At 47.2% G+C, this 23,827-nt stretch overlaps 1 protein-coding gene across 1 annotated transcript in view; it reads right to left on the bottom strand.

Moving 5' to 3' along the window:
• Nucleotides 1–23,827, bottom strand: part of ADAMTS9 (ADAM metallopeptidase with thrombospondin type 1 motif 9) — a gene marked incomplete at its 5' end in the record, with an annotated part of 167,331 nt that overhangs the window by 83,632 nt on the left and 59,872 nt on the right. The window contains 8 exons of the mRNA XM_081106532.1: nt 1,175–1,339; nt 3,440–3,604; nt 4,084–4,294; nt 12,183–12,309; nt 13,364–13,493; nt 13,586–13,752; nt 22,492–22,587; nt 22,827–22,947. Of these exons, the coding sequence (XP_080962658.1) occupies nt 1,175–1,339; nt 3,440–3,604; nt 4,084–4,294; nt 12,183–12,309; nt 13,364–13,493; nt 13,586–13,752; nt 22,492–22,587; nt 22,827–22,947 (1,182 nt within the window). The remainder of the gene's footprint in view (nt 1–1,174; nt 1,340–3,439; nt 3,605–4,083; nt 4,295–12,182; nt 12,310–13,363; nt 13,494–13,585; nt 13,753–22,491; nt 22,588–22,826; nt 22,948–23,827) is intronic.

Genomic DNA, 23,827 nt, shown 5'->3' with positions numbered 1-23,827 from the left:
TCTTTTTGATAAATAACATCTAGCAAAATTTTTCTTATGAACAGGCATGACTCTTACACAATATTTTAAAAAACATTATTCTGTGGCCCTGAATTGCATGTTCAGGCAAAGGAAGAACAAATCTCTAGCTAGGACTAGTCTGGTGTGGACAGGGGTAAAAACAGATCCAGCAGTTCTAACAGATGTTATCTTCCAATCTTACCAGCGACCCTGAGCTGTGCATCTTTCCTCTGAGGACTCCCTAAGAGTTATGTGGATGGAGACAAAGAGAAGGCGAGATTAGAGGTGGGCGTGTGTATGCAGAGTGATCAGCCATGTTTTAACTGGGGACGCTGGGCAATGGGGAGCATTTGGAAGAGTGTTGATGCTAATGACAGAAACCGCAGGCATGGAAATGAAGATGTCAACTGGAGGAATGAAATGGCTGAAGCTGGGGCTGGACCGCACGGAAGGAGAGTCATTCTTTGAGGTATTACGTAAGTGACAGCAGACAGCTGCTTTGCTTCCCCTGGGAACCCAGAGAGCTACTGAAATAGGACCAGAATGCTTTTTGTTTCCATATTGGGAAGGACTTAATCTCAAGAGCAGTGGCTTCTCCACTGCAAGTGCCAGGGAGACTTCCACTGTCTCCTTTAATGCAGGTCTAGTCAAGAGTTAAAACCCACTCGGAAGAGATTCTTGCAAAGCGAGATGATTCTGTAGCCTTTGACCTGATGAATCTGTTCGAACAGTCTGACTTACTTATGAGAGGTGAGCTTTGGAAACACAACAATGGGAACCACAACGTCCCATCGAAATCCCACTCCAGACCCTCCTGCCTAAGATGCTGGGGCTGGGCCCTTTTTCTGTGACAGACACACAGGACACATGAGAGGATAACGTCCGCCAGACTCCAGATCTGTTGTGACAAGTTCCAATGCTCGTGTCTCAATCTGGTTTTAATCCCAGAGAGTAGACAGGCATGTGGGTCTGTACAGGGGACAGTCAGCTGCAGGAGGGCCAGGGCAACCCGGGAAGTGGGGTAGAATAGGTGCAGAGTTTCTCCTGCTGGGCCCAGAGCACAAAGGCCCAGGGCAGTCAGACCCGGCGGCAAGGTCTGCCGTTGGCACGCCCGCGGTAAGCGCTCTCCAGGTGAAAGGAAAGAATGCAGTTAAGAACTTGATCTTTGAAATACCTGTCCCCAGGGACCTGCCTGCCAGGACGCACATTCTGGCTGCTGACAGGTCTGCACGGAGGCTGGCTTGGTCTGCGCGTCACAGATTCTGTCGTCTAATTGATCTTCGCCGAACTGACACCACACCTGCCGGCGCTTGCGCCCTTCCCCGCAGGTGACCGAGCACTGCAACGAAAGCACAGCCAGTCAGGCCCACTTCTCAGCCCCTGGGGGTCCCGGGCCACTCCTGACCAGCAGGAACAGGAGTGCTCTTTCCCACAGCAATTCCTCTCTCTCAGCACCCTGAGGGATAGCGATGCTCATTCATTCATTCATTCATTCACTCTGCATTTATACAGATTCCAGAAGAAACCTGACTCAGCACCATGCTCTGAGGTACTGAAGAGCTGCGTTCACAGGTTCCTAGTGAGGGAGTTAAGTGCGGGGAACTGAGTCAGACCGGTCCGGGTTTTAATTCAGAGGCCAAGTGAGCTCTGTACCCCAGTTTTCTCATCTGTACCAGGGGGACAGTAGCACCTGCCGCCAAGATCTGTGAAAACTAAGTGAAAGCAAACCCAACTAAAGTGCTTGCCCCATGTCCATCTAGTAAATCTATGCTAATAATAGAGGAATATGCAAACTGTCCAGGACACAGTCACAGTAACAGTAACAACCATGGGGCGTCAAGGCTGGCCAGGGTGTTAGTGAGGGACGACCAAATGACTGAACAGCAGGCTGTGTGGGGTGACCAGCAGGGTGGGCAGTTGGGGGTGACCAGGCTGGTGGGGATGGGCAGTTGGGGGTGACCAGGCCAGCAGGGGGGAGCAGTTGGGGGCAACCAGGCTGGCAGGCAGAGGTGGTTAGGGGTGATCAGGCTGTTAGGAGGGGCAGTTAGGGGCGATCAGGCAGGCAGACAGGTGAGCAGTTAGGAGCCAGTGGTCCCAAATTGTGAGAAGGATGTCCCAGATTGGAGAGGGTGTAGGCTGGGCTGAGGGGACCCCCGCCCCCAACCGGGCACGAATTTCATGCACCAGGCCTCTAGTATTAAATATAATTACTGCTATTGTCTATACTCATTGTAAAAAGCTTGAAAAGTACAGAAAAACATAAAAGAGAAATCTAGAGTGATCCCCAAATCTCACTACCCAGGGAGGATCATTAATATGTTGTTGTCTGCTTCCCAGTCTGTTTATCTATGGAATGCTGGATCATACTGAATATATCATATAGTTTGAGAACCCTGGCTTGCACTTTATCAAGCATTTTTGCACAAGTTTGTAAATTAATTTGAAATGCTACTTTAGTTCATACTAGCTATCTAAGAAAAATAAACCCAATACCTTCTTTCATCTTTTTAAGAACAATACAGGGGTTTAAGAGAAGGCAACTTGTTCACAGCGAAAATACGAAGCTTGTTTGTAACTGTCCAGAATAAGACACTGTTAAGCACATGCACCATTGCTTGCCTGCCATTCAAGGGGCATTAATAGTGTCCTCTTAAGATTCACATTCTAGTTGATGCTAAAAGTGAGCAGCTCCCCTGTGCTTGTGTGGATGAGGTGGGGGAGTGCACGCAGAGGGTGCTGACAGGAAACACCTCTTCCCCACATTCCTGACTTGGCCATAAACAAGGGAACTTCAGTTTTCCTTCCATTTGCTGGCCAGAAGGAAGGTGGAAGGAGTCACCGCTGGGTGAGGTCCCAGGGGCTATGCTAGTGGTGCGCGCTGACAGGCCTAACAGCATGAAAGGGGCTCCACTGTGCACCGCCCTATGCTTCCCAGGTCAGGGACCGAAAGGCATAAAGCCAGAGTGCCCAATGGCCCTTTCTCTTTCCCGTTTCCACTAGCACCTGGTCGGATAAGTCAGAGAGGCCACTTGCTGGGGTCTGATTCTCCTACTTTACAGATGAGGAAGCAGGACACCTCATTATTTATTGTAGGCCTAAGCCAATGTGGCTTTATAATTCCTAAAGCCTGGGTTCGCTTTGCAGTGACCTTGCTGGGGCTCAAAGAGGAGAGACGGGTCTGGAAAGTCAAAATCACTAACAAAAGCTGCCGTGGCAGGTGATGCAGCTAGCCTGGCAGTGCCTCTGAAGCCGCCAGTGGGCCCTCCCGTCCAGTATGGCAGTCCTGGGGTGGGTAGAGGACTCGGGTCGTTTCCCCAATGGAAGGTGTAGGAAAGGCACAGCAGGTTTAACCCTGAACCGCCCGAGGGAGGGGGAGGGATGGGCTCGGAGTTGGAATGTCAGAGATGACCCAGGGAAAATGACAGCCCTGCCCTCTCACCTCGGACCAGTCTCCCGACTTCCACCGTGGACAAGGAAACTCATTGCACCTCTGAACGGTGACTTTCTCCTGATGTGTGCATTTGCTGTCATCCAGGACATCATTTCGGGTGTTGACACAAACAGCCCTTCTCCTCTGGATTCCGCCATCACAGCTTTCAGAACACTGAAAAGACAATGAAAAAAAAACCGAGTTTCTTGCCAAGCACTGTCGAGATCCTGGCTGAGATGGCTTGTCCCTGCCAGACCTTAAGACACAACCAACCAACCAAGCTAACTAATCTGGTTGTCATTTGGGGACTTTCTGTTCACATTATCAATTTACTTAACTGGTTTATAAATGAGAATAGAAAAATAAAATTAGAAATGGTCCACGGGATATGAAAAAAGTGATTTGTTGAGTAGGTGGGCCATTCCCAGTTTTCCACATTCCATGGCCGCGTCACACATTACAGATTAAACATGGTGCACTTTTTCGCAGATTTCGAATGGGGTCAGGCATTATAAATCAATCATGGTACTCTTTCCGTACAGCTACACAGGGTTTCTCAACACTGCCCTAAGGAATGAATTAGCTGATTCATCCTCATCCATTAATCAGACTTAGCACTTGAAAAGACTGTCTTTTAGAGAGAAGCAACTCACTTCAGTCCAAGCAGAATAGTGCCAGCCCCCGGTGTTACATTCTCCTGAGCATTTTTCCTGGTTGCCTGGTTTGGGGTGACTGCTGCAAAAACTGTCATCCACCTTCTCGGTCCTCCCATCCAGCCGGCTGTATCTGGCACAGTAGATGTCTAACGTGCGGTAGCCCAGGCCACACTGGGCACTGCACTCACTCCTGCTGGCCACCTGCCACCTGTGCACACCGGGAAGACACCAAGACTTCTGTTAAGTACATGTCTCATCTACATTCAGCTGCTGGAAGAGTTGACTTCATTCCCTCCCTCCCCACCTTAACTCAAACACCATCAAACTATAGTCAGTTATTGAAATCCAATTTTAAACCACCATATACCCTGTATTTTTCATGGCTGCCAATGTACATGGAAGTCACAGACTGATAACTAGAGGTTCTGTCTTTGTAAAGGTTCTCTCCTGATAAAATCTAAAATTCAAGCAACCAAAAGGGGGGAAAAACACACCAGAAGTCAACAGAGCAAAAGAGAAATTTTATATTTAAAAGGTTCATGCTACCAAGCATTTCATTTATCAAGCAGACTGCTTCCAACAGAGAACAACTTTGGGAACCCCCCGGACACCTCCCTCAGGTGGGCCTGTGCTAGAAGGTGCGCAGTGAACATTCTGATCATTTGGACTGTAGTTGTGGAGTTAAGCGTGCTAAACTGTGTACATTACTACCTGTGAGTAAAGACCTTAAGTTACTCGAATACAAGTACCATAGTCTATACAACTCAATTATAAAAATTTTTAAAAAATGAGACTTTATTTATTTAGAGCAGTTTTAGGTCCGGGCTAACGTTGAGAGGAAGGCGTGGAGATTTCCCATATACTCCCTGCCTCTCCTCCCCACAACCCCCGACCCACCACAGGCCACATCCTCTATTATCAGCTTCCCCCACCAGAGTGGTATGTTTGTTTAATAGATGAACCTACGTTGATGCATCCTTATCACCCAAAGCCCCTAGTTTACATTAGAATTCACTCTTGGTGCTGTACATTCTATGGGTCTGGACAAATGTGTAATGACAGGTGTTCATCATCCTATGTAATAAAAGGGTAATATGCAAATTGACCAAATGGTGGAACAAGCATTGCTATGATGCACACTGACCACCAGGGGGCAGACACTCAACACAGGAGCTGCCCCCTGGTGGTCAGTGCGCTCCCACAGGGGGAGTTTCACTTAGCCAGAAGCTGGGCTCATGTCTGGCGAGCGCAGTTGTGGTGGCAGGAACCTCTCCCGCCTCTGGGCAGTACTAAGGATGTTTGACTGGGGCTTAAGCCCACTCCCCACAGGGCACAGGCCTAAGCCATCAGTCAGACATCCCCTGAGGGCTCCCAGACTATGAAAGGGTGCAGGCCAGGCTGAGGGACCCTCCCCACATCCCAGGGCATGAAATTTCGTGCACTGGGTCTCTAGTATAACATAATACTCTAGAACAGTGGTTCTCAACCTGTGGGTCACGACTCCTTTGGGGGTCAAATGACCCTTTCACAGGGGTCACCTAAGACCATCAGAAAACACATATATAATTACATTTTGTTTTTGTGATTAATCACTATGCTTTAATTATGTTCAATTTGTAACAATGAAATTGGGGGTCACCACAACATGAGGAACTATATTAAAGGGTCGCGGCATTAGGAAGGTTGAGAACCACTGCTCTAGAGAGTATTTGTACTGCCTTAAAACTCCTCTGTGTTACAATTGTTATTTTTCCTTACTGCTCCATAATTATATATTTTAAAAACTAGATTTGAATCTACAGATCTTTGTAGCCTTTCTTGGCACACAGCAGGTGCTCAGAATGGGAAAATAAATTCTTTTAATGCTCGGGAACATGGTCAATGCTTAAAGAAAAAATGCTGAAATTGAATTTATTTAGAATAGTCTAAATAAAGTTGAAATGTATTGTGTTGATTAAATTTAATAATAAAAAAGATTGCTTTCTTTACCATCTTCATTTGGATTTGCTCTTAATTATTAATGCTGTATTGTTCAGAAATTCAGTGGCTTGGTGAGGCCCTAAGAATTCTTCCATCCACACCTGTCCAGGGCGAGGACGTGGGAGAAAATAGTACTGGACTCAAGCTTATCTCGGAATTCCTCACTAATGCTCACAAGTAGGTCAGAGTTGACCTACTTTTACATTCGGCATGTAAAGTGGGCTAACGGGATTTTGTTCTAATCGGAACATGTTACATGAGGGACAGTAAAACAACGCTTTATCTCATCCTGCCAAAGTTTAATCTGGGCGAACCCTCACTTCCCTGAGGAAGTGAGGCAAAACCCTGGACCAATTCAGCAGAGGTAGCTGGAACTTTCATCTGCCCTTCGGCTCCTGGCTACCTGCACTTTGCCTTCCTCACCGTTTCCGTGTGGAAAGGTTATTTCCCATCCTGGATGAGGGAGGCAGGAGTCCCGCCTCAACAGCGCAGGCTGGAAAAACACTGTGGAGACTCCCTGATAGTCACACAATGCCCGGAATCCGAGCAGAGAACCTGGAAGAGTGTCAAAGGTCATACACTGCCTGGGAAAGGTCTCAAAATGCGATCCTTTGCTTCACAGTCGCTCCCTCGAAGGTGGTCTCAACTAGTGATCTGAATTCGTTCGGTTCATTTCATGTAACATTGTATTTTGTTCCTCTGTTTCAGAAAAGCCAAGTGTCTGTTAGTAAGTGGAAACAGAAAAAAAAAAAGTGCTGTCTCTATGGGCGGGAGCCATGATTTAAGCAGAGTTCTACATCTCAGAGCCTTCGGAATGCTCATCAGCACTACGGATGTCCACACAGGGGAGGAGACAGTCAAACATCCTGGCCGGCCAGGGATCATCTCATGGAAGTAGAGTTCCACAAACATGCTTTGGGCAAAACTATTTTAGAGTTTGACCATCAGTAACAATTCTCTCCTCAGTCTTTTAGCTTTGCACGTGGCCACTTGGCAATACTCAGTATAAATCACAATTATAGAAACTGTCAGGTTGACAGAAGAAAGAGAAATCACCTCCTTGGGCTCAGTTTGTGTCTGGTTTTCAGTGAACAACTTCTACCAGACGTTTCCACTAAAAGACATGGCTACCACGCCTTCGCCTTTTCTTTTATCAGCCACAGGTGCTACTCTCATCCAAGCCTGTGCCCTGAGCTCCTTTGGTCTCAGTAGAGTCGAAGTATTTCTTTTTTTAAGCTAAGTATAAAAAAGAGGACTTTCTCTGAATAGGAAATTTAGAATAGCAACTTTGACATACCTATTATATGATAAAATGAAAAGATTTTAAACGCTGGTTTCACCTTGGTCATGTGAAATTATCTATATATATGAAAGCCTAAGCGACCATTATGACTGGTCGACCAAACAACCAGTCGCTATGACACAGACTGACCACCAGGGAGCAGACGCTCAATGCAGGAGCTGCCCCCTGGTGGTCAGTGCACTCCCACAGCCACCTCCCACAGCCGGCCAACCTCCTGTGGTCCCTACCCCCAGCCGGCCCCGATCAGCCCTGATTGGGACTGGGCGAGAGGGCCCCGATCGGCCCCAATCACCAGCCAGGCCGAAGGACCCCACCTGTGCATGAATTTGTGCACCGGGCCTCCAGTTTTTAATAAAAGTGAGAGGATGATTTATGAAATCAGAAAGACTTAGGTGTGAACTCGAGCTCTAACACTTTTTAGCTATAGACCCTAAGGAGATCACTTAACCCCAAGCTTCAGCTTCCTTATCTGTGAAATGGGGTAAACGGGATTCTTTTCGCGGGGCTACTGGGAAGATGGGAAGGCCAGGCATGTGTAACATTGAACACACATGACACCCACTCAAGAAAAGTGGCTATTAATTACTACTACTGCTCTCGGTGTTGTACTCTCCAGCCAGTTCAAGCATCATGTACCTCCGCATAAACCACAACACAGTTTGAGGAGACATCCAGCTGAGATCTGCCATATAATTCTTCCTAAGTCTCACGGATTCCAGGTGCCTTCTCAATATATTTGCTTTCTAAAATTTGCTTTCATTGTGATTTTATATCTGAGAGCTTCCAGTGCATGAGAGACTCTGGGAGACCATCAGCTTAGCTGGCATCACTACCAACTCCATGGTAGCTGACTGGAATTTGTTTGAAGTGAGCATTTTCAGTTCCTTGAAGTAACAGTTCAAACAACAGCTCCACCTCAAATTGTTGCTCCTTGGGTACACTTAAGCAGGTTCTTAAAGAATCTTTTTTTTTTTTTTTTTACTGGTAAGGTCATGTCCTAGTACTGGAGATGCTTTGCACAAACTTGTCTTCCCCACAATGCAATGAGAGGAGCATGCTTAGTGCTGCAGCAGGAGCCCCACAATAGCTGCACCTGTCACTCAACACCCCCCATCATCACAGTCTCCTGTTCTGACCCAGCCAGAGCACAAATGACAGCGAAGGGGTCCAAGTAAGAGCGAGAACAAGGGTGGGGCAGGAATCTCCTGGGAGGTGTTTCTTTTCACAAAGGAAGAAAAGCTACACAAAATGAGATCAAGAAATATCACTCACTGCCTGAAATCAAAATGAAAACAGCTCTCTCCAAAGAGTAAGGCTCAAGGGTCAGACAAAGCATATTTAAATCCTGCCCCTTCACTAACTAGTTGTGTGACCTGGGGCAGTTTGCTTAACTTCTCTCACCCTGTGTTCCTTATTTGTTAATTTAGAGTAATAATAATAATACTTAGGTACTGTGTTGCTTATTAGATTATTAATAAGATAAATAGGACATTAATATATTAACTAATTAATAGGATACTATTTTATATATATGTGATTATATATGTGATTAATAAAAGACTGTTAATAGGATCATATATTACTTAAAAATAATCCATAGTAAATGGTTGACTCTATTATTACTTGCAGAGTAGTTACCACTCTGAACAATATAATTACTATTATTGTTACAACCTTATTAGTTATAATTGATATAAGGTTAATTGTAAAATGTCACCTTTCCCAATTTATTGAAGTTGTGCTTCAAGGAATCTCTCTACCAATTCAATGTTTCCTCCCTAAACTTCAGTGATTAATTCAGTTCAGCATTAACTAGATAATTATTTTTTTGAAAAGACCTTAAACTTTAGTTTAACTCAATTGGCTGAAGCAATGGGTTTGTATGGAGATTGCCTATAATAAGAATTAATGCTGCCCATGTAAATGTCTGCCTTTTAAGAACTTGGGTTTTTCTTTCTACAATTACCTCTATCAACTCTTTTTGACAAATCCACCAGCAAGCGGGTCCATGGCATGGGTGGAGAGGAAGGGCAGTGGGGAGAGAGCCAGGGCTCTGAAATCAGAGACTTCAGACCAGGACTCACAAAGATGTGGCATGCGTGCCATGTTGCCCCTCCTATTCCTATGACAGACATGACTAATTGATTGCAGCACTGCTCATCTCTCGTAACCTCGAGAATGCATTATTATTTTCTCTCTAGCCAACAGGCCTGCCAATACCACTTAACAGGATTTGGTATGGTGATGTGGAACCTGCAAAGTGCTGAAGTGTCCATTTTGCTTCTTATGAGTGGTGAGACCTTTACAAGTTCCCATACTATTTTATATTAATAACTAGAGGCCTGGTGCACAAAAATTTGTGCAGTCAGGGGGTCCCTCAGCTCGGCCTATGCCCTCTTGCAGTCTGGGACCCCTTGGAGGATGTCCATCTGCTGGCTTAGGCCCACTCTCTAGGGGATTGGGCCCAAGCTGGCAGTCAGACATCCCTCTGGCAGCCTGGTAGCCCTCGGGTGATGCCCACTTGCCAGCGGGGAGCAGACCTAAGCTGCAGTTGGACATCCTTAGCGCTGCTGAGGAGGCGGGAGAGGCTCCCACCGCTGTACTGGCACATGTCAGCCTGGCTTGTGGCTGAGCAGAGCTCTCCCTGTGGGAGTGCATTGACCACCAGGGGGAAGCTCCTGCATTGAGCGTCTGCCCCCTGGTTGTCAGTGTGTGTCACAGTGACCAGTCATTCCCAGTCATTCTGCTGTTAGGGTCAGTTTGCATATTACCCTTTTATTATATAGGATAGAGGTCTGGTGCATGGGTGGGGGCTGGTTGGTTTGCCCTGAAGGGTGTCCCGGATCAGGGTGGGGGTCCCACTGGGGTGCCTGGCCAGCCTGGGTGAGGGGCTGAGGGCTGTTTTCAGGCTGGTCAAACACCACCACCCCCCAGTGGGGATCCCTCACCCCATGGAGGTTTGGCCAGCCTGGGTGAGGGGCTGATGGCTGTTTGCAGGCCGGTCACACCCCTTAAAGGTGGGGGTCCCCACTGGGGTGCCTGGCCAGTCTGGGTGAGGGGCTGATAGCTGTTTGCAGGCTGGTCAAGCCCCCCCATTGGGGACCCTCACCCCATGGAGGTTTGGTTAGCCTGGGTGAGGGGCTGATGGCTGTTTTCAGGCTGGCCACACCCCTTTTAGGGTGGGGGGTCACGCCTGGCCAGTCTGGGTGAGGGGCTGAGGGCCGTTTTCAGGCTGGCGAAGCCCCCTGGCGATGGAAGCTCCCAGCCTCTCCTTTTTTTTCTTCTGGGATTTATTTACCTTCTATAATTGAAACTTTGTAGCCCTGAGAGGAGTTCAGAGCCGGCCAGGGCAGGTGGGAGGGAAGCCTCCTGCTCGCTCCAGCTCTGTGGCCACGGCCGGCTGAAAGCAGGTATCTGGGGTTTATTAACCTTCTATAATTGAAACTTTGTTGCTTTGAGTGGAGCTCAGAGCCCGACACAGCAAGCGGGAAGCTTGGCTTCCTCCATCATTGGGGCAACCAAGCCTCCTGCTTGCTCCAGCTCTGTGGCTGCCAGCCACCATCATGGTTGGGTTAATTTGCATATAGTCGCTCTGATTGGTTGGTGGGCATGGCTTAAGGCATAGAGAAGGTACAGTCAATTTGCATGTTTGTCTTTTATTACTGTAGATTCTTTTCTGTCAAAGGAGACTAAAGCACCAACTCATCTTATCTGCACTTAACTAATATGTAGACTATACAATGCAACCTCCAGGCTACTAAATTTTCAAACGTGTTATAATCAAGCTTATAGGCAAATGGGAAAACTATAGCATTCTCCACCCACCCACCATTTCTTGCCTTAGATTTCTTTTTTTTTTTTAAATATATTTTATTGATTTTTTACAGAGAGGAAGGGAGAGGGATAGAAAGTTAGAAACATCGATGAGAGAGAAACATCGATCAGCTGCCTTTTGCATGCCCCCTACTGGGGATGTGCCCGAACCAAGGTACATGCCCTTGACCAGAATCAAACCTGGGACCCTTCAGTCCGCAGGCCGACGCTCTGTCCACTGAGCCAAACCTGTTAGGGCATTGCCTTAGATTTCAGACTTAAATGCAGAATTGTTTGGATCCTTAGACAGCTACATACAGATTTCCTTCCAACTCCTTCTATGAGTCCACCTTGCCTTAGCACATTGCAACTTTCATGTGCATTAGAGCTCCCCTGGGGTGTATACACTCTGAGTGATTACAGACTCTTCCAGGTATTTCAATGGATAACGTTTCCCCCTTTTCTGTTGAGTTTCAAGCTAAACTTTTGTAAGATGTGATGCAATCATAGTGATACCATACCTACACAGTGAATTGTGAGGGTCAAATGAAAACTGCTTTTGGCAAGTGCCATAGTTTACTAGCTATTTTTTTTTTTAAATATATTTTATTGATTTTTTACAGAGAGGAAGGGAGAGAGATAGAGTTAGAAACATTGATGAGAGAGAAACATCGTTCAGCTGCCTCCTGCACATCTCCCACTGGGGATGTGCTCGCAACCCAGGTACATGCCCTTGACCGGAATCGAACCTGGGACCTTTCATTCCGCAGGCCGACACTCTATCCACTGAGCCAAACCGGTTTCGGCACTAGCTATTTTTAATTCTTAAAAAAGAGGAATAAGACATGTGCAGGTGTGTGTGTTGGATAATCTCCATTTCACAGAAACACAAGGATGGGGACGAAAGACCAACATCCCCTGCTCCTGCTGCTCACCCAGAGACCTCCGGCCAGACCCCCAGAGCTCAGGAGTAAAGACCATGACGAAATACTGGCCTTACCTCAGGTCACAGTCTGTGCCGCAGGGCTCAGTGATGGGGCTTGGCTGGGGCAGCCGATCACACCTTTGATCAGAAACTATGAGCTGATTGAACTCCCTTGTGCAAATGGGTTTTCGTTTCCGCTCTCCTAAGCAGGGGGAAAATTAGTCAGAGAGAGTAACCTATTCCATAAACTGTTCAGACCAGGGCTTGGCAAACATTTCCTATAAAAGGTTAGATAGTAAATAGTTTGGGTTTTGTGGGCCCAATGACCTTTGTTGAAACTCAGCTCAGCCATTATGGGACAAAAGCAGCTGCTCATAGACAGTATATAAACAAGCAGTGTGTCTGTGTTCCAATAAAACTTTATTTATAAAAGCATAGGGTAGGCTGAAATTGGCCCCCTGTCTGTGGTTTGCCAACACCTAATTCAGACAAAAGGAAACACAATAAATAATATGTCATATGACTACTAAATTGATGTTTCTGGAAAGTGACAGAGCCTATTGGTTTGGCTTCCCAGTGTGTGTGAAACTCTTAGACGAAGAAAGCTAACAGAGCCCTCAGCCCTCAGAAAGCTTACCATGCAGCCAAGTGTGAGACAGACTCAGAGAATGCACAGCAGAGAATGCAGGCAGATAGAAAGTTGTATAAATAGCATGTATTTGCCTGTTTCTTAAAAATATTTAAAAACACTGCAATTCTTTTTTTTTTTTTAACTCAAAAACACCTCAAAGGTATATAGAAAGAAGAACTGTGGAATCTAAAAAGAAAATCAAGCTCAGAGAAACAGAGATGAGATTAGTGGTTGCCAGAGGTGTGGGTCAGAGGTAGTGATGGACAAAATGGGTTGAAAGTGGTCAAAGCTACAAACTTCCCATTGGAAGATGGATAAGTCCTGGGAATGTAACGTATAGCATGGTGACCACAGTTAACAGCACTGTGTTGTATATCTGAAAGTTGCTCAGAGATTAGATCTTAGAAGTTCCCATTGCAAGAAATAAAACTGTAGCTATGTGTGATGATGGGTGAAAAATAAATTTATGGTGGTGATTCTTTTGTAATATATCTGATCATTACATCGTACACCTTAAACATACAATGTTGTAATATCAATTATATGTTGACAAAACTGGAAAAGTGAACACACTAAAAGGTTACCTCACCCCTCCCCCCCCCAAACGCAACTGCAAAGCTGATACCTTGGCAAGGTTTGCTGCAGGGCTGCCAGGGCCCGTGACTGTTCCAGGAGAACTGCGGGGGCCTGTCTTCGATGGGGACATTGAAAGAGTAGTACACCTTGGGGTTGAACAACTGCCCCACCGCCAGCACCTGCGATGTGCAGACAAAATGGACATGGTGTTTGCATGCCTGGTTGGCCCGAGTGGAAGCAAAGGGCTGTGGGCTCGTGGCCACACGTTTACCTGAATCAGGAGTTCTTGTTCAATGCGGCCTGAGCAGTTGAGTTTCTCTATGACGGTTTCGGAGCCACTGTACTCGATCAGAGCCTTCCCAATGCGGATCTCCTTCTTGGCCATTGTGATAACGAAGTTCCCATTTATGAAGTACTCACCATCGGTGTTCGATAGCGCTGGAGGTAAGAAAACAGAATCCCACTGATTTGCCGCCAACGGCTCCCTGATGAACAATGACATGACACTTGGATAAGGAGTCAGCGTGCAAAGGACATGGACTTCTCAGGCAAACAGGCATGGACTCCAATCCTAGCTCTGCCACTTGCTGGCTCTGGGGCCTTGGGAAATCACGTCCTCACCTCAGCCTCCATTTCTTTATCTCTAAGACAGAGAAAACAACACCTACGCTTCAAGGTGCCTCTCAAGGGTAAGAGAAATCTAAGCATCCTGATTAACCTAAGATTTGTTATACAAGCCCCACCACGACAGGGTTAGAGATGGAAACAAGAGTGTCATGATGTAAAAACAGGTACAATGAATTGAACATTAACAAAACGGATCCCCACGCAAATATCCCTCCCTTCTTCACATTGGCTTTACTCGGGCTCATGAAGTCTTGGTCAGTCTTCTTTGTGTGACAGATGTGGAGACCTGAAAATCCATGGCCAATCTGTGTGCTCAAATGCCACCTTTTCCATGAGGCCCACAGCAGTGGCCAGCCTCCAATCAGGTCCAGTGACCTTTGCCGCCTGGAACTCACCTCGTGGGTCATCCCCTCCCCCATGGAATAGCACTGACATGTAGTCACTAGGACACTGCAGAAATGACAGTGTGACTTCCAAGGCCAGGTCAAAGGCATGTGGCTCTGCCCTGCTCTTCCTTGCATCTCTGGTTTCAGGAAGAAAAGCCAGCTGCCATATTGTAAGGAAGCCTAACCAGCCCCCTTGAGGGCCTTCTTGCAAACAGCAGTGAGGACTGGGGCCTCTTCCAGCGGGTCCGAGGGAGGCACCTGGGAAGTGGATCTGCCGGCCCCAGTCAAGCTTTCAGATGCACAGACACCTCACGCCAGAAACACGCAGCCGTGCTGCCCCCGAATTCCTGACACACAAAATCTGGAGACCGTCTGTATCTGTTCTGTGAAGCCACACGTTTTGAGATCATTCTTCAAACAGTAAAAGCTGTTCAACAGAACCACTAGTTTGGAAATGGCCATCCCTCCCACCACCAGCACAGATCTCCATTTTCTACACCGTTTCCCACCTGCATTTCTCGCCACAGCACTGTTTATGCTTTCCTCCCCAAACGAGAATGTAGGCCCCCTGAGGACTAGGACCTGGGGACCATCTTGTTGGCTACTACATATATGCCAGCTTCCAGAGAGCACTTGGTAGGTGCTTAATACATACTTTCTTTGGCAGAATGAATGAATCTACTGCAGATCTTATAAAAGAGGAAATAATCAGCGAAACTGGAAAAATAATGTTGGAGAACTGCCTGAGTCAAGTGCCGAAACATTAGCCAACGCAGAACATGACAGTCAGTCGGACCCATGAGTAAGTTACACAACAGACCGAAAATGGACAAGGAAGATGAGATGGCAGCTGCTTTCCGAGGAATAATTTATGTATCAAGTATCAGGAGAGAGCGAATAAAGCCCCAGAAAGTTCTTAAGAAGGGACTCCCTCTCAGAGATGACTGCTGAATTCAGATGGCAAGGAAAGAATGCACCACCCTGACATCATGACTTGAGTGGGAAACTTTGGCAGAAATATTTACCAACTGCGTTAGTCTCCATCTACAAAACTGGGCACGATAAAAATTAAAATGTAATCTTGTTGAACATAAACATAAGAGAAAATAAATGTATTCTCATATTTTTTGACTAATTGCTCTGGATAAAATCCTAATCACCTCTTTCCCCCTTGTACTTATTATTAAAGTTTTGGTTTGAGGTACCAGTCAGTTTTCCCAGTGGCCCTGCTCCCTGGATAATGAATCCTCTGGAGGACTGGGCTGGACGTGAAACACACACTCAACAAATCAGGGCTATCAAACATGTGGGCTCGGCAGGAAACACTAGAGAAAAGGCCCCTCACCGTTTGTAAATTGTGCCTGACTGGCAAATCTCAGCAGGAAGGGAGCCCTTGAAATACCCAGGCCGTGAGTGTTGGTGAATAAAAGGAACATGGGGCACAGAACCTACACAGAACGTTCTATAGAGACAGAAGAACTTCGCTGGAGAGAACATGGCAAAAGATCCTGGAAACAAACTGGCCTCAGATCCTAGAGACAGAACCTAGCGAGAGAACATGGCAAAAGATCCTGGACAGAACCTGGCTACAGAACTTGGTTGGAGAACCTAGACAGAACCTGGCTGAAGAACCCGGCTACAGAACCTGGCGACCGAACCTGGCTGGAGAACCTAGCGAGAGAACATGGACACAGAACCTGGCTGGAGATCCTAACCAGAACTTCGCTGGAGATCCTGAACAGAACTTGGCTGGAGATCCTGGCTAGAGATCCTGGCTAGGCTGCTGATCAACTGAACGCTGTCTCCGTGTCATTCCTTCTTCGCCGACTCCGTCCACACCTTTGGGGATCCCTGGACCCGCTGGGGTTGGACCCCGGCAGCCATCAGCCCATAAACTCATCTAAACCCTTTGGATCTGTTCATTTTTCCAGATTATATCTGACAGAGTTTCTTTGCTGCCTCCTGCTAAGAGTTAATTTTTTCCCTTTTGACTATTCTAATGATCACAGCCTGGGATGGGAGATATAGTGGTATCTCCTGAAAAGAGATTTCAACTTTAAAAACTTAGCTGAATTTTAATGGCATTGAAGGTTGATTTAGCTTTTCTGTTTAAATAATTAGTACTATTTCCTTGTGAATTCAATGATCAAAATAAAAACAAACAAACAGAAAAAAAAATAATAAAAGGAACATGGACATTTAATGCATAGATAGCAAATAGGTTTCGCCCCAGCACCCATATCCATGGGTTGGTACTAGCTGCCCAAGAACCGACACAGGACAGGGTCCCTGCAGCTTCCTGGCTCCGCAACATGCTCATGACAATCTGTCTTGGTTGTGACATGAGGAGGGGCCAAGTGTTTGTCAGGTCCTTGCCCATCTTTCACTGAGGCAGGTAGCGTACTTTCCCACGTGGGCAGCAGCAGCGTGCGTGTAGGAGGGTGAGAAGGTAAGGAGAGAAGGCAGGGTGCCCCATGTGGAGGAGATGAACGCGGGCTGAGGCGAGCTCTGAGAGCTTCTTGTAGCGCAGGAGCAGCACGCTCTTGCTTCTCGTACAGGGAACCTCCCAGAACTCCCTCAGCTGGACACTGTCCCGATGCAAAGACTCTGCGGGGTCAGGAATTAACTGCATGGAATTCTGTCCCTAATCCAGCACTTCTCTACCGGAATTCCCATCCTGGGAGCCCCATCTGGACCCTGAGGGAAGCATACGATGCCTTCATTTGAAATGGTGGGGAAGAACGTGGAGACAGGGGAAAAGCTTTAAAAAAGATTAAAAAACAACAACAACGAACCTCCAAAACTATGGCTGCTGCTTCTTAGCTCAACATTCTTTGGCAATCCCTACTGCCTACAGAATTCAGTTCACATTCCCCAGGATGACTTTCCGTACCTTCACAAATCTTATCATGACCTATTTTTCCAGCCCCACCATTCACTCCCACCGATAAATCTCAATTTCCAGTCATGTGTATCCCGAGGTCCGGTCAGCCATACGTTTTTCTACAGGGAGGCAATACAATGATGTGTAGGGTCTGAAGTCAGACCAAAAAGCAATACAATTCTCCCCTTCTGTTTGTGTGATCTTGGGTGAGTTACTTAACCTCTCTGAGCCTCAGTTTCTTCCTCTGTATGATGGGTTTCTCATAGGATTGTTAAGAATGTTAGATACGGCAGGACACACCGGCTTCCGTTCCTGGCAGATCAGAATGCCTTTACATGCATCGTCTCCCTGTCAGGCCGCTATCGATGCCTAATATAGACGAAGAAAGCGTTTCTTAAATGTCAGCAAGTACCTTCCCAAGGCAGGTCTCTTGTCAAGGAGGCCTGTCTCCAAAGCCTGCTAACCACTAGCGTTTTCTAAGAAGGACATCAACAAACAAAAACGAATTCAGGCATTCTTCCTCGTGTGTACAAATACAACCCAAATATATTTAGCGACACATTTTAAAAAAATGTAAATTGTTTGCTGCTAGACCGCAGGAGCGTCGTTAGTAAAGTGACCATTTAAAAATGCACGTTTCTGAGGCCGAGAAAGATCCCAGTCGGGGCTCAATCGATGATGTTAAAGGAGGAGTGATTGGCTGAACCTGACATCAAGACAAGGAGGCAGAGTGCTTGCAGCCAAACGACTGTTTCCTTGTCAGTGTGAGCCCCTGGCAGCCTCATCTCGCCTGCAGCTTTTGCAGCGTGAGCCCCACCAGCCCGGCGAGACGCACAAGTTTCAACGGGTCACTGATTGGAGGTGAAGTCGTTTCCATGGCACCAGGGCATCCGGAGACTCCTAATGTGGGTCCCTTACATGGTGATGGCAGGACATGCTGCCAACATCACCCAGTTTTTCAAGTGAAGTTGCCTCTAGCCACCCAGCTGATGTTTCACGAAAAGGGGGAAATAAGGTGTCACCAGGCCAGTCTGTAAATGAAGCTGTAATCCAGTTTTGCTCCTATTCAAAGAGCAACTGTTTATTCTAGGGGGCTCTGGGCTCCTGTCCCATGTCTCCAGGCTTCCTCTCATGCTCTTGCTGACCTGACCCTTCACCCTTCACCCTTCACTGCATCTCCTTGTCCCAAAGACGGTGAGCAGGGAATGAGATGGGGGTCACCAGGTGAGATGACATTCCTGCTTTACCTTGAGCCAGATTGATCCCCGTCTTCCTGCTGCCACAGCTAATCCGGCGCTAAGTGTACTGGAGGCAAGTAATATCACAGCAACGGCTCTTTTTTCTCTCAAAAAACAAAAACAGCATCCTCATGGTTCTGGGGGCAGCAGGGCTGCAACCCAACAGGAGGGAGGGTGTGTGTGAGAGGGTGACCTTTGACAGGGAGACTTTCTGCTTCGGTACCTTGTGACGGAATCATTTCCTGAGAACAACAGTGGATTGCCCAGCCTCCCACTAACGCCATTAGGGGAGCTAATTTCCTGGCTTCCTTCCCCCCATTTCCCCCATCAGAGCTGGGCTCTCCAAAAGCCTTCTCACTTGGAAGCAGCTCCATCCCCAAAACATGCAGAAGGACTGTGGCTGGGCTGGCCTTCACACATCAGGAGGGAGAAGGATGAAGGTTGCTTAGCAACGGAACAGCTGGGCATGGACTCTTCTAGCACTTACTGCTCCTTCCTGCAAGCCAAGAGCGAACGTCTACGCGCCAGATCTGATGGTATCCCTTCCTTCCTAACCCGCTGCAGGGTTCAAAGGCTCCGCGGTGCCAGCGGTCACGCTCCATGAATGGCGACTTCCAGGCCTGCACACTTCTCAGGTGTGACCAGAGAGACGTCCTTCTGCTCACAGGTGACTTTACCGAATGTCCCTTTAAAGAGCCATGACTGCCTCAGACTGCCTGTCGCAGATGACTTCATTCTTTACAAAAGATTCAGAAACCTCCCGTGAGGAATAGAAGCCTATCAGGAGGCCTCCTCAATCCAGGCGCCTGGCCTGGTGGATGAAGCTGAATGGAATTGAGGCCCCTGCGTGGACAGAGATTACTTTTCCAGGAGGGAGGAGAAGAAGGGAGAACCGTCCTCCCTTCCAAGGGAGAGAAAGGAGGAGGGCGACATGGCTTTTCGCGCGCAGGAAATCGGTTTATACAGGAGGTTGTGTGTGATGCTGCTGATGTGATGAGGAAGTAGGGAGGCCACGTGCTCAAATTGATAACCCAGTTCACGAAGAAAAGTGCGCGACCCATTCTGCACGCTGGTGGGATGAGGAACGAGGATTGCCAAAAAAATAACTTGAAAAGAAACCCCAAGAACTTTGTTAAGTGTCTTATAAAGTCACCACTCATCTAGATACTTGGACGTGGAAAGCTGGGCAGTCACTGAGTGACTGATTTCAAGTGAGACGTTATGGTCTTTAAACGAAGGGGCGATTCTGTCTATTTCCATGGTAACCCCATCCCCTAGGAGCACACAGTGGGCACTCCGTAAAGACAGCATGAGCAATGGTTGTTCCCAATTCAGCAACCATGTGCCTACTCTGTGTGTAGGCTTTGTATCAGGAGCTAAAGATATAACGACACAGCCTCTGACCTTAAAACCTCGTGCTCATGGGGAGAAAAGGAGAAACAAGCCATCTCACCTCAGTGGATGGCAGTTCCACCCCACAGTTGCTCAGGTCCAAACCCTGAAGTCCCCCTCTTTCTCTCACAGGTGACATTCAGTCCATCAACAAACCACAATGCCCCTGGCTTCACAAGATACCCAGAGTTCTACCACGTGCCACACCTCTGCTGCCCCACTTGGGGTCAAGCCACCAGCTCCTCCTGGATTATTGCAGTAATTTCCCAACCAGCCTTCCTGCTTCTGCCCCCTCCTCTCCCCTGCCACCTATTCTCAACATAACAGCCAGAGTGCTCATTTGAAAAATAAATCCATATATATAAAAGCCTAAGCAACCAAACGATTGAGTGATCAGTTGCTATGATGTGCACCGACCACTGGGAGGCAGATGCTCAACGCAGGAGCTGCCCTCCCCCTGGCTGGCCGCTCCTCCTTACCCCCATCAGCCCCAATCGCTGGCCAGGCTGAGGGACCCCACTGGGCACAAATTTGTGCACCGGGCCTCTAAAATGATTATATCATGCTATTCCTGGGCTCAAAACACCATAGTACCCCATGTCTCAGTATAATCCTTGCAATGGTTACATGGCCCTTTGTGATCTAGTCCTGACACCTGCTGAACCTCGTCTAGGACTCTCCTCTGCGCTCACTCAGCTCCAGCCGCAGTGGCCTCCTCCTGCTCTCGGAGCAATCCAGACATGCTCCTCCTCTGGGGTTTTTCACTGTCTGTTCCCTCTGCTGGGAATGCTCTTCCGCCAGGGTGTTGTTATCTCTGCTACATTTCAAGTATCTCAACGCCACCGCTCCCAGCTCACCCTCAGGACCCCGGTTTCCCTTATGCTGCTCTGGTTTCTAATAGCTCATATCCTCCTCTAATAGTATATAGTTTGCTCATCTATTAAGTTATTGTCTATCTACACCAGCCATTTTTAACCTGTATGCCACAAGAATTTTTTAAAACAGGCAATGCCATTTAGTCAAGGGCACTGACCTCTTTTCCCTCAGATCGTCAAATTTAAAAAAAAAAAATGACAACAACAAACACAACAATACCCGTTTGGTGTGAATGAATCAAAATTATACCTTTTTTTGGTCAGATTGGCAAAAAATATATTTTTTGGTGTGCCACAGAATTTTAGTAATTAGTTTATATATGTCACGAAATGAAAAAGGTTGAAAAATCACTGATATGCTCCTACTAAAAAGTAAGTTCCAAGAAAAAGGAGATTCCTATTTTAAATTTTTTGTTTGTTTTTGTTATTGTGCCTAGCACACATTATTGAATGGTTAATTAAATGAATGACACACACACAGAAAATGCTATAATGGAGTCATGTCTAAATGTTATAGTTGATGAGCCTGCTTGACTAAAGGGTCACTGTCTATCTTAGGGAGGATTTCATGCAGACGTTCCAAAATATAGATTCAACTAAGACTCATGTACTAGCTCAATATGGCGAGTGTTTGGAGGCAGCCTCCCATAGAGGCTGTATTCAGGTGGATAAAGAGTTCCCGTCTGGACAGTGTAGGAGAAAGCCCATTAGCACACTCATTTCCTTTAACCTGACTGCCAAAAGGGCTGCCCGATCTCCCCAGATCTGAGTGCGGGGCCGGCACGCTGCCTCTCACGGGCAGGGGTACGGTGGTGCCAGGTGACCAGCTGAATCCTCTCAGTCATGACCCCTCTCCCATGTCCTTCTTTTAATTAAAAATGGTTGGCAAATTCCATCATCACTTACTGCAGTTTTTGGAAGGATATAAATTGGAGTGGGACTCGGCTGAGCACACTGTTGAAAGTGAACACAGGGTTGTCGGGGTGCTGTGCTTTCAATATAAGGAATGGGTCTGAGCTAATCACATGCCGGAGTGTGGGGAGGGAAGGATGAAGAATCGGTAAAGTAACCAGATGGGCCTAGTCATGACACAAGAAAAATATTGCCACTAGAGAACCTTTGGAATGACCAGCTGTAAGCAAATATTGAGTAGTCCACTCTTGGTTAGAGCCGAGAACATAAACATTAAGTCAGGTAATACCTCTAATAAAACCTTTGTAAGTCAGTTACCCACAGGACAGTTTTTGAAAAAGACTCAAAGCAATGATTTTATGCTAAACTTACAAGTACTTTCAAAATGTGATTTAGGGCCCAGGCCAGTGTGGCTCAGTTGGTTGGAGCATCGTCCCAAACACCAAGAGGTGGTGGGTTTGATCCTCCATCAGGGCACATACCTAGGTTTTGGGTTTGAGCCCCAGTAGGGATACATACAGGAGGCAACCAATTGATGTTTCTCTCTCTGTCTATCTCACTTCCTCTCTCTCTCTCTCAAATCGATTAAAAAATGCTTAAAAAATTTTGATTTAGGGCCTTTCTATTTTCTAAGATCCAGAGTAAATCCCTCAATATTGACTGATGTGACTACATGAATCTTACATCAATACTCTGAGAGTCTATATATGTTGAGAAATCAAATAAGTGAATTTCAAGACCAACTTCTTTTGTGAAAATACTTGACACCGGAAAGCTCTCCGCGTGCAATGCAGGAAGGGAAGTGTCCACCAAGTGCTCCAGAAAACAAGAATCCCTGCCCGTGGCAGGGGCACCCATCTCACCTAAGTAGTTATCGTCCTCCAGTTTTCCTGAGTCGCTCTCCTGCTGCACATAGATGCTGGTAGCACCCACTGGAATTCGGACCACTAGATTATAACCTGAAAAGAATTGGGCAGAAGTTCAGTGTTCCACAGCATGGCTCATCTCTCTAAGCCTGGAATAAAATACGAGCAACAAAGGAATACACTATAACTCTCGCTTATAGCCAGGTGGGTAACGTACCTTCACAAGACTGATTTTACGCTCGACATTATTACTTCTTACATATTACACAAGGTGAGCAATTTTTAAATGGTGACCATTTTCCTTCTCGTGGGAGTTAGAAATAGAGTCTTACCGTAATGTACTGCTACTGTCCAGTTTCCTTCCACTGTTCTGCATGAAGAATTATTGCCACCGCACACCCCGCACTTATCTCTCCGGGCTTTCGAGTTTAAAACGTGATCGCATCCAGCTTGCTTTTAAAAAGAAAACATTTGAAATAAGTGGTAATTATTATAAAGATGATAAAACAACAAGTAATGTGCTTCTTTGCATGCTGGACATTCAAAATGACAAGAAAATTAAGTCAAACTTGCTATGGGAAACGTGGGGGGGAGGGGGGCAGCAGCCCAGGGCACCCCAAGCCTGTCGGATGTGCAGATGCGCGAGCACCCTCAGATCTGCGGGCTCGGGCAGATGTCCTGGCATGTTAACAAGCTCCTGATGTGCTGCACCTACAGAGTCGAGTTTGAGGAGCACTAGCCCACAAATACATTCAGTAAATGAAAAGCCCACTTGGCATTGGGAAATGGAGCAGCGAGGACTGTATCCAATTAAAGAGCTCACATCCGATCTTGAAGGGGCAGCGCTGCCCACTGCGGCCACCGCCGCCAGCCACGCCCACCGGCGCCCAGTGCTGACATCTCCCAATTGTCCAAGACAAGCTGGAAATGTACTTGGCGTGAAACCGCCTGTGTAAGTATTGCAGATGAGTGCAGGCCAGCGATGGCTGCAGACCCCTTTGAGGCCTGAGGCTCCCAACGGCCTCCCGAATGTCTTCAGGTCTCAGTGCAAAGCAGCAGTGTAGCCTGAGCTCTGAGGACACCAGCAGCAACCTGGAGACCAGGGGGGCGGCGCCCCATTCCTGCCCATCTGGTTCCTTTGTAGGATCCAGTCTTGAGGGAGGGACTCCAGCGCTGCCACAAAATACGCTGACAAGGAGGACCTGCACCGTCAGGTGTGAGCAGGGCGTGGGGGGCGCCCTCAGGGGCTCTTGCAGTCGGATCCTCCGATTAGGAATCCCATCTGCCAGGGACCACGAGCAAGGAACACACAGGCCATCTCCCACCCTGGCTG

The sequence above is a fragment of the Myotis nattereri genome, assembly GCF_964212035.1.
Source record: "Myotis nattereri genome assembly, chromosome: 14".
NCBI lineage: Eukaryota > Metazoa > Chordata > Mammalia > Chiroptera > Vespertilionidae > Myotis > Myotis nattereri.
This window is presented reverse-complemented; position numbering and strand designations above follow the sequence as displayed.